The sequence below is a fragment of the Barbus barbus genome (assembly GCF_936440315.1).
Source record: "Barbus barbus genome assembly, chromosome: 21".
Lineage (NCBI taxonomy): Eukaryota > Metazoa > Chordata > Actinopteri > Cypriniformes > Cyprinidae > Barbus > Barbus barbus.
In genome coordinates this window covers 8,333,359-8,347,336 of record NC_136749.1, presented here as the reverse complement: position 1 = coordinate 8,347,336, position 13,978 = coordinate 8,333,359, and the positions used below count along the sequence as shown (strand labels likewise).

At 37.9% G+C, this 13,978-nt stretch overlaps 1 protein-coding gene across 2 annotated transcripts in view; it reads right to left on the bottom strand.

Annotated features, from left to right (window-relative positions):
* Nucleotides 1-13,978, bottom strand: part of grb10b (growth factor receptor-bound protein 10b) — a 96,233-nt gene that overhangs the window by 4,445 nt on the left and 77,810 nt on the right. For both annotated transcript variants that reach the window (XM_079445179.1, XM_079445180.1), the window contains 9 exons: nt 11,043-11,199; nt 5,672-5,787; nt 3,390-3,464; nt 2,926-3,063; nt 2,590-2,700; nt 2,308-2,406; nt 1,242-1,319; nt 771-887; nt 443-509 (listed from right to left, as the gene is read on the bottom strand). In XM_079445179.1, coding sequence (XP_079301305.1) covers nt 443-509; nt 771-887; nt 1,242-1,319; nt 2,308-2,406; nt 2,590-2,700; nt 2,926-3,063; nt 3,390-3,464; nt 5,672-5,787; nt 11,043-11,199 — 958 coding nt within the window. The remainder of the gene's footprint in view (nt 1-442; nt 510-770; nt 888-1,241; nt 1,320-2,307; nt 2,407-2,589; nt 2,701-2,925; nt 3,064-3,389; nt 3,465-5,671; nt 5,788-11,042; nt 11,200-13,978) is intronic.

Sequence of the window (13,978 nt, the reverse complement as noted above, 5' to 3'; positions counted from 1 at the left end):
TTTTTATTCAGCAAAAATGCATTACACTAATAATTTCACTTTGTTGCAAAGAATTTACTTTAACTTTCAATTCATTAAAATACTCAATGTTTTCCAAAAAAATATTAAGCACAACTGTTTTTAAAATTGATAATAATAAGTAATGTTTCTTAAGCACCAAACCAGCATATTACAATAATTTCTTAAGGATCTCATGACATTGACTGGAGTAATGGCTACTGAAAATTCAGCTTTGCCCTCCGATCGATAATATATTTTAAAATATATTAAAATTGATAGCATTAAATTATAATAATTATTCACCATTTTACTGTATCTGTACAATCTAATAATTGTAGCCTTGGTTTCTTTCAAATACATGATTAGGCACGATAAAGTAAATACAAATGTAAAAAAGTAAATATATATGTCAAAATACTGATTTAAACACTCTAGAATGTACCTCCACTTAATGATGAGGGGTGTAATGGGCTGGGGCTTCCTAGTATATTCATACGCTGACTTCTCTTCTGAAAAAAAGATTTAGAGACATAAACCACACAGTCAATCAAACATTTCTACATAATGCTAATTTGATTACAAAACAGTAAATATTAACTCATATATTCTATTGACAAATTTTATGTCTGCATTATTTGTGTTGCCCTGGTAAACACTGCTTAGAAACATGATTTATATTATCTGTTGATGTAGATCATCATAGAACGTCTGTTGGATATTTAAAAATATATAATAATCAAACAATCAAAACAAAGATTTTTGGAACTGACTCTCCAGGCATGTCCCTCCTCCATGGCAGCACTCTGAGCCTCCACAGGATTGTCAATCACTCGGCCTATCCTCCCTGAGAAATCCATGGCTACCAGAGAGTTCTCTGAGACACTCCTCTGGAAAAGAAGATCGGAAGTTACAGCGATTTTGTTTGCCATATTACAAATGTGTTGTCTTTTGATAATTATCTAGTCAATATCTATAGTGCATGTTCTAAACCAGTAAGCAGTAGTCAAAACTTGTTAAGCATAACATGAACATGCATGGATTGATCTCTGTTCATTTTTTCAAAAATTGCCAGCATTGCATAATATCCATAGGACAAGCTGTAATAATAACTTCACTGCCAACACTTGAACAATCATTCCATAATGTGATATCATGGCCCACATACTGACACATGTCTGATTAATGCTCCATCTGTGAGGTAGAGAGGAAAAAAGAGAGAATGGAGTGAGTGAGTGTCTTACCACAGGCGCTGAGAAGTGTGAAAGCAATGTTTTTCGCTGCTGGGGGATCTTGTAATTTTGATAGAGTAATATTCCATACTTTAAGGAAGAAAAACATTTCAAAAGTGTTAAACAGTTGAAAAAAGAACGATAAACTTGTCATTTCAGTACACAACATGTCATACATTATTTACATCTGATGCATAAAACATCACTACATTGTGTTTGTCACAGATGCTCTAGATCAGTCAAAGAAAAGGGTGTAGGTTCTAGACCAGCCTTAAAAAGTTTGAGGGTTTTAGATCACCCAGGGAAAGAATGCAGGTTCTAGAAGAGCTAAGGAAAGAGTGCATGTTGTAGATCAGTCAGGGAAAGGACATCGGTTTTAGATAAACCCTGAAATGCATATGGGTTCTAGATCAGTCAGGAAGAAGGCTCAGATTCTGGAAAGGGTGCACTTTCTAGATGAACATATGATGGGTTCAGTTTTTATAATAGCCATGGAAAGCAATGGGTTCTAGATTAGTCAGGGAAATTAGCAGTTTCTAGATTAGCCAAAGAAAGAATATTTTAGATCAGGCAAGGAAAGGAGGTGGTTCTAGATCAGCCTGGATAAGGTGAGCATTCTAGATCAGCCAGGGAAGGTTTGCAGGTTCAACAGAAGATCAGTCAAGGAAAGGGTACAAATGTTAGATTGGCCAGGGAAAAAGGTGTGGGTTTTAGATTACCCGGGAAAGGGTGTGGGTTCTAGCTCAATCAGCTAAAGTTTAGGTTCTAGATGAACCACAGAGAGGGTGCAGAGAGTGCCCTTTAAAACTGCCAGTAAAAAAAAGGTATCAGATCAGTCAGTGACATTTTTCAGGCTCTAGATCATTCAATGAAGAGGTTAAGGTTAAATAAACCAGGATAAGGATAAAACAGGGAAAGGATGTGGGTTTTAGATCAGCCAGGGAAAGACTGTGGGTTCTAGCGCAGTCAGGAAAAAAGGCTCAGGTTCCAGATGTAACATGGAAAGGGTACAGTTTCTAAATCAGCCAAGAAAAAGGCACAGGTCCATCAGCCAGTGAAATGTGGTTCCACTACCAACCTTGAAGAGTCTGAAGGCCGTCATCCAGCATGTTCTGCTCTGCTCGTCCTCTGCACACAACATCCTCAGTTCTTTCACTTCATTCCTTACTTTGTTAGGCTGCAAATAATCATAATGCACAACATTAGTCACTCTGTTACTAAAATTTTGTGAGATTTTTAACTGCATAAGGCAGTGTGATGCTTAAAGCTTTTTAGACTGAATTTGTGTTGAATAGTTAACATTGAACTTTTCAGAGCTTATCTAATTGAAGAGTTCTGATAACAGATCACATAAACTTACTTTAATGCAGAATTCAAAGTCAGTCGGTGCATTGTGAAGCTTTCTCCCTGTTGTTACTGTAAAGACATTGCTGTCCTCCAGGTCTGCTAGTAGCTGTAAATGCCTGGGCTCCTGTGAAAGATCAGCCAACAGCTCATATCATTTAATGGATAAGGAGGGGAGAGGGCACTAAAAGAGCACTCAGAAATGGGGGAGGGGTCAGTTCTAACCAGCACCTGATGACATTAACAGAGGCTTGTACGTGATGTAGACTGGTAAAACAGACTAGGTTTTTTAGAAATAAAGTAAGCAAAATTTAAGTTTAGGTTTGCCATTTCATTATGAAACATAACTCACCTTTGACGTTCCTTTTGTTGAGAAGTAGAACCCTGACCGTCTTAAAAACACATACAGTTTCTTCCATGATTTCCTGCCCATTTCTTTCACATACAAATATCCCTGGATCTCAGGACAACTGCTGGAGTTTAAGAAGTTCTGTAGGTAAAGGAAGAAAATAATTGAAAGTTCAATAAATCAAACAGTCAGCTAAGATGTGTGGTTTTCTTTTCTTTGTGAACTATTCACAACCAAGTTTTAACAAAGGTCTGAATATGCTAATAAACCACTGATTAAAAGTAATATTTTTTTTAAACTGGAGATCCAGGAAGGTTATGGGGGACTCGAGGAAATGAGCTAAATCTGACTAAACGCGTGTATAATTAGAGAACGGTTCTTTTATAAAAAAATAAAATAAAAAAATTTATTCATACTGTAATAAAATAATCAGTCAATTATGAAAAGAGAACACGTCTGTGTTGTACCTGCAGGAGCTGAGAAGGGGGGATGGTCCCATTGGTCTCCTGACACCAGGCAACCATTTGCTCTGGGAAGAAGTTCTGTCAAAAAAACAAAACAACATGTTTTCTTAGCGATAGATGCTATTTACACTAAGTGCAAACAGCTAGAGATTCTATTTACACTGTGTTAAAACAGAAGGATTTTCCGCTATTTTACTGCTTATTGCAAACAGTGGCAATTTTCTGCACCTCAGTATTATAGTACATTATGAAACAGTATGCAATGATAAAGTATTGTGTGTAAATTATAATTTCAATTCAAATTATTAAATGGATGCCACCTTATTGGGACAATAAAGCCCTCCCTACACTTACCCTAACCCTACTTTATTTTCAACTTTTTCATTTTTATTTGAAAATAATTGCCTTTCCAATGAGATATGAGATTTGAAAAGGGTCGATCACATTAAAAAGACTACAGCACACGCTTTATCACCTACGCCACTGGAGCTGATGTTTATCAACCGTCTTTTGTAGTTTTGACAACCCCAACCGCATGTTGGTGGGCGGAGTTAGTGTATTTGCACTTAGTGTAAATAGACACTCCATTTAACAGAACTCTTTACATTTACATCTCAATGTTGAGTGTGAATGAATTAGTAGTATGATGCTTATTAAATGAAAAAGTCTACTACATCTACAGTAATACTACTACTAATAATAATGCAAAGTAACAAGAATTTTTCTATGATTAAAGATATACATCTGCTTGTTTAACATTTTACCTCATCACCCAGAAAAAACAATCTTCAACAAAGGGAAAGGTTTTGTAATGACTGCTGGAAAAACCCTGTTTTAGTGGTTAAGGTGGATGAAAGAAAATAGCAATTATTTGAAATTATTCAAAAAGCTCCTTGGTCCAAAATCCCACAAAACAATGGAGTATTACATAATCTTTTAAAAGCATAAGCTTGCCACCCATTGACTTTCTTCTAATGATTTTCTACACCACAAGGAATTTCAGGAGATTCAGCACAAAGCGTTGCATAGCTCAGAAAATAACTTGAAACAATTCATAACAAATATTATCTACAGTGCACATAATGTCTTAGAATTTAAACAAAAATCATTGGCATTGTATATAACCTGCACTATATTAAATAATGAACTGACATAAATATTCTAAATTACTTACGTTTTATAGCATAACCAACTGAATACGTCAATGAGCTGTTATGTATTATATGTAAATAATAATATAAAGTCCATCATTTGTTATTGCAAAATGATCCTCGAATCCTCAACATGAACCCCTGAGGGGTTTTATTGTTTTTGTTATAAATTAGCTGACTTTATCTTTTTACACTGTTACTTATCAAATAAATAATAAATCAACATGAAATTTTGATGAGAGTTGAAATTATTTTATTATGTGAGAAGAAAGAAAACATGAAACTAGCAGAGCTGTGTTCGAAATTGGCTACAGAAGTTTAACTGTAAATTTTCACCAGATCAAGATTTATCCGAATCCAGTATTCCAAAAGCCACATCCAGCTGTTCAGGCCACATACTTAAATGGAAAAACATCAGCATACAAATGCTTGGCAGTCCCACAAGTGACTGAACAATCATGGATGAGACAAATGGATGGAGAAATCATCATGAAACTAATTGTCAGTGTCAGATTGGGTGAAAATTTTGCTGACTAGCTTGACAATCTTTATGGAAGTCACACTATATATGATTGTGTATTTAATATAATTCGTTTTTTATTCATTTTATGAAAGCACATACAGTTTGCCAAGTGTTAATGGGATGCAATCTGATCAATCAAGGTGCATAAGGTGACTATGTGTAAACAGGCCCAAAGAAAGTGTTACCAAAGTTTCTATAGTCAATAGCGTACTTGTGTTACAGCAATTTAAAACAGAGTCAAGGGTCAAAAAAAAAAATCTTACGATTAAAGCACAGATTTCCTTCCCCTCTCTGTCTCCAGCTGAATTTACAAGAGGACTGAATGTTTGTGAAAGTGTTTGATTACCAGCCCAAACAGTAAGAGGCATGGGTTTCTTTTGGATTGTGTGAGAGCAGCTCACTGAACTGGAATCATGTCACTTGATATCTGCATCTACCAAGTAAGACTGAAAACAGTCCATTAATGTGAGGAACTTTCCTTCAGCGATAATCCGTGTCACGTTACTTATGTACCTACTGACACCTACGCCTACACCTAGACTACGAGATGGAAATAAAAAAACCTTAACCTAATTATGAAATAGTTCAAGTGAGGTCTTGGATTAACTTACCAAAGGATTTTTAAAGAATTCATATTTGGCATAGTTCTTCCTGAAGAGAAATTTACTCTCACTGGTCATTGACGCCTGCACTTGGACAACCAGTTCATGGTCTTCTAAACATCTCTCTGTGGAATGATGGAGAAAAAAAAGAGAATCAGGTTAAAATAAGTCACATACACCCTTCAAAATCTGTATTGCTCTTCTTAAAAGGTCTGTGTGTATAGACGTACGACAAAAATGCATCTTTGTAACCAAAGACTCAAACGTGGGGTAATATTTGCATCTTGAATGACATCATTGTCTGTTAGCATTCATGCAGGCAGACAAAAAATAAACAGGGTGAGCGATCCCTGCCTGATGAAAAGAGAGCTTGTCTGGAGGAGATAAATCCCCCCACACACCAACTCTATCCCCACCCCCCGTTCAGCTTAACCAGTAAAGGGACTTACTGACTTAAAAAATTGACTTAATTCAGTTTCCCTGTCTTTATCACAATCTCTATCTTATATGGGTCTAAATGGTGGTGTAGTTAATGCTAGTCATGAATGCTAAAGAAATGACCCTGAACCCTTACATGGACATGTTCTTTATACAACTTTTGAACTGTTCAGAGGGCTTGTTTGGCAACAGGACGCTAAAGGGGGATACATTGCACCAACCCCAAAAACATCCTTAAGGGACGATCACAGTATACACTTTTCATTCCATATGAATATGGAACACAGGAAACACAAATTCATGGAAATTTCGCTGCATTCCAAAGTTCAAGTTTGTTGAGCTCTGCCTTGCAAATTTGTATAACACGAAGACATGTGACCAATAGAAGACTGATACATCATGGCATGACCTCTTAGCACTGCAGAAAAGCATTCCATATTTTGGATAGATAATATGTTTTTAGGAAGAAACGTGTTTTTAAAAAAACAAAAAAAATAACGTTGCACAGTGTCTAGCATCAGGCACGGCTTTACCAAAATACAGAGTGAGAACAATAAAATAAAGTTAGGCAAAAACACAGAGAAAACTATGATGTTCAATACAAGGTTAAAATAAGTCAGATAAGCTTCTAAAGTGCAATTTGAAGCTTTCTGATTTTGAACCAGATTTTTTTTTTTTTTATTCAACCAAGCAAAGCAATTCTAATCACAATTCATGAGTTTGCCTGCACATCCAGTCCTGGTGGTTCATGGTAAACGAACTTGGCTTGCTGTTCTCAATGGAGGTTTGAACTCGAGGCTTGGCTTGAGCTCCGAGTTCAAACCCCATTGTGGTGCTACCTACAGGGAGAATTAAGTTTGGAACTTCATATTTTTGGTCATCTTCTATTCTCGATACAGACACTTTAAAAAATGTACTTAACCTAAAATGGCCTCTATATGGCAATATCTAAATAAGTGAAGTGAAGTGAAGTGAAGTGACATACGGCCAAGTATGGTGACCCATACTCGGAATTCGTGCTCTGAATTTAACCCATCCAACGTGCACACACATAGCAGTGAACACACACCCGGAGCAGTGGGCAGCCATTTATGCTGCGGCGCCCGGGGAGCAGTTGGGGGTTCGGTGCCTTGCTCAAGGGCACCTCAGTCGTGGTATTGAGGGTGGAGAGAGCGCTGGACTTTCACTCTCCCCACCTACAATCCCTGCCGGCTCGAGACTCGAACCCGCAACCTTTGGATTACGAGTCTGACTCTCTAACCATTAGGCCACAACTTCCCCTATATATAAATAACTAAATAATTACATAAATTTGGTCTAATTATCATGCACAGCATGAATGTGTTAAGAGTACAGTGCATGAGCCATGTGGAATTTTTTTATGATGCATATATTTTGCGTTCTTTTTGAAGCTTTAAAACTCCAGCACATTATTAAAAAATCTCCTTTAATGTGCAATGAAAGACTGTATTTTATGGTTTAAACTGACATGAGGGTGAGAAATGAAAGAATTAAAATTTTTGAGTGAACTATTCTTTTATGGTAAGAACCGCACATTTTCACTTGCTATAGTGCAAAAAAAGTAAACTTCTTTTCCCACCACATTTGTTCCTTTCTACAGCCTCTGTGTCTAGAAAGCATATAGCAATTATTCACCCTAACAACAATTTTGTATATGTGTATCAATTTATGCGCACTTTAATCCACTTTACGACAAACCCTGTTTATGACTTTTCCCCACAACACATCCATCTTGAAATGACGCTTGGATATACAGAAGTACTCTGAAGTGACAAGCTTTTCCATCATCCCACCGTTCAATATTTGGCTTAGTAAGGAGAGCGTCGGGATTGCAGAGAGATGATGTCATGCTTTCGTTCAACCGCACTTTGCACTATTCTAGCAGAGTGGATCCATAACAAATGAGGAATGGACCTGCTTTGACAGCCTGTTTCGCATATAAAATAAAGCATTTGTCCAAACTGTTTGTGTCAGTACTGTTGTGAAATGTAGAAAAAGTTAATCAAGACATGAACTAGAGAAATTAAATTATTATTATTAATGTAAAGGTATCAGGGATACCAAATATCAACATTATGTTTATTTTCAGAGATTGGGTTTACCTTAACAAAGTTGAACAAAACTAACTTCAATTCCAAACATGCCTATTTTTGTATGTGTAGCATTGCGAAGTTCATATTAGTAAATAAGTTAATTTGGTAACACTTTAGTATAGGGACCAATTCTCACTATTAAAGGGATAGTTCACCCAAACATGAAAATGTGATCTTTATCTGCTTACCCCCAGGGCATCCAAGATGTAAGTGACTTTGTTTCTTCAGTAGAACACAAACAAAGATTTTTAACTCAAACCGTTGCAGTCTGTCAGTCATTTAATGGCAGTCAATGGGCTCCATGGCTTTGAGAGTAAAAAAAAACATACACAAACTAAACCAAATTAAACCCTGCTGCTCGTGACGATACATTGAGGTCTAAAGACACAAAATGATCGGTCTGTGCAAGAAACTGAATAGTATTTATATTGTTTTTTACCTCTGATACACCATTATGCCCAACTGTCCTGAGCGCGTTCACAACAGCCGGCGCATGACGCGTCTTCTTCTTCTTCTCCTTAGGAGTGTCAATGGTCTATTTGAGAGATAGGTAGCGGGTAATGAATTTATAAGTCTGCGATCCGCCGTAAAGCAAGAAGAAGAAGAAGACGCGTCACGCGCCGGCTGCTGTGAAAGCTCTCAGGACAGCTAGACATGGCTGTGGATCGGAGGTAAAAAAAAAAAAAACATATATAAATACTCTTCAGTTTCTTGCAAAGACCAATTGTTTCATGTCTTTAGACCTCAATGTATCGTCACGAGCTGCAGGGTTTAATTTGGTTTTGTTCGTTTTTGTTTATTTTACTCTCAAAGCCGTGAGTCCCATTGTCTGCCATTAAATGACTGACAGACTGCAACGGTTTGAGTTAAAAATCTTTGTGTTCTATTGAAGAAACAAAGTCACCTACATCTTGGATGCCCTGGGGGTAAGCAGATTAACATCAAAGTTTAATTTTTGGGTTAACTATCCCTTTAACTAGTTGGACTATTAACTAGCATGCATATTATTAACATATTGGCTGTTTATTAGTACTTTTATTAGTACTTTATTAATGCATTTATTCGGCATTACCATATTCTACATCCCTAATGCAATATCTAAACTTAGCAGCTACCTTACTAATTATTCATAAGCAGCAAATTAGCCGTTTATTGAGGCCAAAGCTGTAGTTAATGGTTTGTTAATAGCAAGAATTTGAAGTTAAAATAAAGTGTGACCGTTCATTTAGACAAATTGGTTCAAAAACGCAATACACTAACTTTTTATCTTTTTGTTTAGTTTATGATGCTGTTCAGCATGTTTTCATCAGATGTAGAAATTGAAGTGATTTTGTTAGTTGCATTTAGTGTTTAGTTTCTGAACAGCTTAATAATAATGTCGTTGAGATTCTCACTCCTTATGTGTCAGATAAACACGATTATATGATTAATTGTTGATTAAAATAATCTGATTCTTATATATGTAAAACAATAGATTTCCGTTATCCCCTTTAATATCTGAAACATAGTTTCATACATTTTATTAATAGCTCATAATGTAGCTACCTACTTTTTCAAAAATATTAACTTGACTGTAGTTTAACCACATTGAATTATGAGTAGACTGTAGCTTTTGGCAGCTACAGTTTCAAAATTCCCCAACATTTCCCCAAATTTCCTAATCATCTGTTGGATCTCAAACACTCACTTGGAAACTGAAAGTAATATAGAGCATCGAAAGAACGATGAAAGAATGATGATACAGAGAAGGGAAGCAGGATGTCTGTTGAAAATAAAAAGAAAATGGTTTGTTTGCCAAACAAAGCAAATAGTTGTAATGGAAAACAAAATCCTGTCCAGACCACGTACTCGGGTGGCTGAACTTCCTGTATGACTCGTTGCCCTGGGCTGACTTCAGTTCTACGAGCAAGTCTCACGTTCACGCCACAGGTTATTTGAGGTAACCAATTAACACACAGCATGAGTTAGCCTAGAGATTTGCCCACAACATGTGCACACTAACAGCAACCGTCAACGTCAAAAAACCCACTGACCATGTTTGAGTTTAAAGCGGTACAAGCTAAAGCACTATAACGATTCTAATTATAAGCAATAAAATGCAATTAATTATATTACTCTGCATAGTTAGGATAGCCAAATCCGGAGGCTTTTGAACTTTTAAGGTACGAAAAACACTTCCCAAAGTTGTATGTTCTATCAAAGTATATACTGCAGTATTCAGACAAATTCATCTGTCATCTTCTAAAATCTAGCCAAATTAGGCAGATATGAACATGCATAGGGTGTCATGCTCTCATTCTGAGAAAAGAAAAAGAAAGAAAAAAAAATGAACAGAACTATGCAAGATAAAAGGAAATATAATTTAAACTACTTATGGATTAAAAGCATATAAACTTTTATTTTTCTGGCAATAGAATGAAATCATCTAAGTTGAATCTTGAATCATAAACAACTTTGGTGCTATATTGGGTCCCCTTATAGATTGTATCCTGAAGCACAAAACACATGAATATCCCATGCTCGACTCTAAAATACCGGAACCAGTACCAGTTCAACTCTTGGGGAACCTAACTTCCTGTTATGTCGCTCCGTAAAATGGGATTTCCCCCCGGTGACCGTTAATCAATTACCCTCAGACCGAGGACATAAAAGGATGAATCAAGGAAGTCTGTCTTCTTCTCTTACATGGTCATCATTGATTTCAACTCTAGCACAAAAGACCCTGTAATTACTGCATCTAAAGTGGTTGACGCACACACAGACACTTTAAAACAGCTCTATAAATTCACTCGCTCCCCTCTAGCCTAGAAAACTAGCAAGGCAGTTACCGAGTCCCAGGGCTGGATGATGCTCCACAAGCGCCCAACTGTTATCGTCCACACAATGGTTTTTATAGACGAGAAACTGGCACAGGTCTCGCGCCGTCATGTCGGCTGGGATCTCCACCACCTTTCCCATCCCATCCTCGCTGAAGATTTTTATGATCTGAAATACATGGGAGAAAAAAATATCTTAGATCTCAGATATCTTAGATATGATGTTGAGATTAAATTGAAACAGCAGTAAAAAAAAATAAAAATCTTGCATGGAAAAACACATTTACATACTGGGAAATTTTACTGCGTCACAAGACAATTTTATTTTCAAGGGCCCCGGCGGAAATAAAATAAACATTAAATAGTGAATCATAACAGAATTTTGTGTGACCTTACGATATCTTTATACAAAAAAAAAAAAAGAATATATGTAAATCTTCATAGGCTTTGAGCCCGAGTGTAAAGCCATTAATGCTCAAATCCAGGTCTTTTCACATACAAATTCCATGTCTAGACTACATCCTTACTAATATGAGTAAGAGAAGCTAAAAAAAGGTTTAATTCAAATTAGTTTGGTGCTCGACACTAAATGAGTCCCGTGCCATTGTGTCCCCTTCATCACACACATACTAGGTTTTCTCGAAAATTCTCTATTCGTATTTGCTACATCGCTCACACATTCTGAGATTTTTCATACGTTCTCTCACCCAGCACACTTCAGCCCACAACACATACGTTCAGAAATCCGTTCTGCCAACCTTTACAGCTTTTCCACAACATTTACTCTGACGAATTCCATCATTCAGTCAAACCGTGGACGAAACCGTTCCCGTCACGTTTTATTTTCGATTTTCAGTTTCATTCTACAGGTTCTATTTTTCTCCCCACTACAGACGGACACCAACTCCCCAGACTCTTCTAGTCGCCTAAGGGGAGAGGGATTCTGAAGTAGCCAGGAGGAGCTGTAGAATTGGGGCTGAGGAGAAATCTTACCTCCCCAGGCCTGAGCAGGCAACAGTCAGGAGAACACGATGGCATTTTCCTCAGCAGCCTGTGTCCTCCTTCACACTCTGAGAGACGAACCAGCTCCCCGAATGTCTCCACAACTCCACAAGAGAGAAAAAGAAAGGACCAAAAAAAGGAAAAAAGCAGTTCCGATGCTTTGCAGATGCTTTTTCCTGTCAGTGGCTCAGCATATTCTACCTGTCACAATCTCCCTCCTTCTCTTTCTCTCTCTGTCTAGCTTTGGCGCAGGACAGAGCATGCAGATGGCACTGTTTCCAGCTTGGCAGACAACTTGCCTCTGTTCCCCTCACAAAGGGTTACAGCCACAGGCTTTTAGGTAGTGAATCAAACCCCACTTCCCTAACCAATCATAGGGCTAGCTCAAGCTGATGTAATCATTCCCACACAGACACAGTTGCACACACACACACACTCACACACCCCTCAAACACGCACACACATCGACAGACGCACATACACAGGCGTGCAGTCATACGCACGCACAGCCTTAACTTTTCTTTCCCCCTTCTGCATAGCTTCAGTTTCTTTTCGCTCTCAAAAGGAGAACGGCTCGTTTTTAGCAGCTCGTTTGTTTCCTCTGAAGTGGAGATGGCGATAGGACCAGACAGACAAAGCTTCTCGGCTGTCTAAACCTTCATATCCAGAGTCTTGAACGAGTTTCATGTGAGGACTTGTTGAAAGTTTTCTTACTTTGAAAAGCCCAGCTTTGAAGTTGGTAGTTCGAAGCCAGAAATTTCTCTCACGACAGGGCAAGACTCATTGCAGCTGAAATGAAACAAATGCCAGCACTTGAGACGCCGCTCACTGCCTTCCCCCAGCCAAACTTTATGCCAACATTCCTCCACTAAAGCAGAGAAAAAAAAATGAAAAGCAAACCCCAGCGGTTTCATTGGTGACCCCTGAATTCTCACACACACACACACACACACACACACACACACAAACCTAAACACACAAGGAAAGAAGTCAGACACAAACTTTCAGACAGCTAATTCAACAGAAGACGGACACAATGAAGCTACACCCACCCATTTCTATGGAAGTGAATTGAGTTTTTTCTCTTTAATGCACCCAGAGTTTCATCTCAAGGCTTCATCTCTCTCGGTTTTGACACTTGCATATCTGCTTGGCCGCCCTGCTAAAATTAACTTTCTGTGACCACAGGAAACCGGACAGAATGGATGACTCAATCCTTTTCAATCCTTTAGGAGACTATTTCAGTTATGGGGGTGGGGAGGAAGGGAGAGAGAGAGTGAGAGGAAGTCGGGGATAGAGGGCTGGAGGGAATACTGGACTCAGTCCAGAAGAAAGAGTCAGTAGGGGTGGGAACATAAAAGGTATGCAAACTCTCCAGTGCTCCAGCTGGCTTGACTGCTCCTCCTCTTCTCCTCCTCCTTCTCCTCTCTTTCACTCATCACTCTACCATTTAGGCAGTCAGAGGGGAGAAGACTGGGTGACATGTGTGCACACACCATCTCATAGCGTCATAAGCTGCAGCCATGTCATGCAATGTACAGCGTGTCCATCATTACCCTACTGACCCATATTGCCACATGGTGACTGTTGGAATCTGTGTAGGAGTTTGTCTGTAAATGTTTGCATTGTCATCTTGACCTGTTTATTTTTATAGTATAACCATCAGGGACATTCCGCTGTGAATACAAAAATATTTATATCTACGTTCACCCTCCACCCCATTTTTTGAGACAAAATCATATTTGAAGATCTTCATTTTCCATTTTACATATTAGCTTCTGGACCAAGTAGAAACCAGCATGCAAAGGATAACCAGTAAGCTTATTTACCAATCTTTGTCTTTCAGCACATCCAGTGTGCATATGTCATGTCAAATATTCCTATTTATGAGTAAAGCTGATAAGTTTTATAATATGTCTCACCCACTTTGATTTTTTCAACACCCC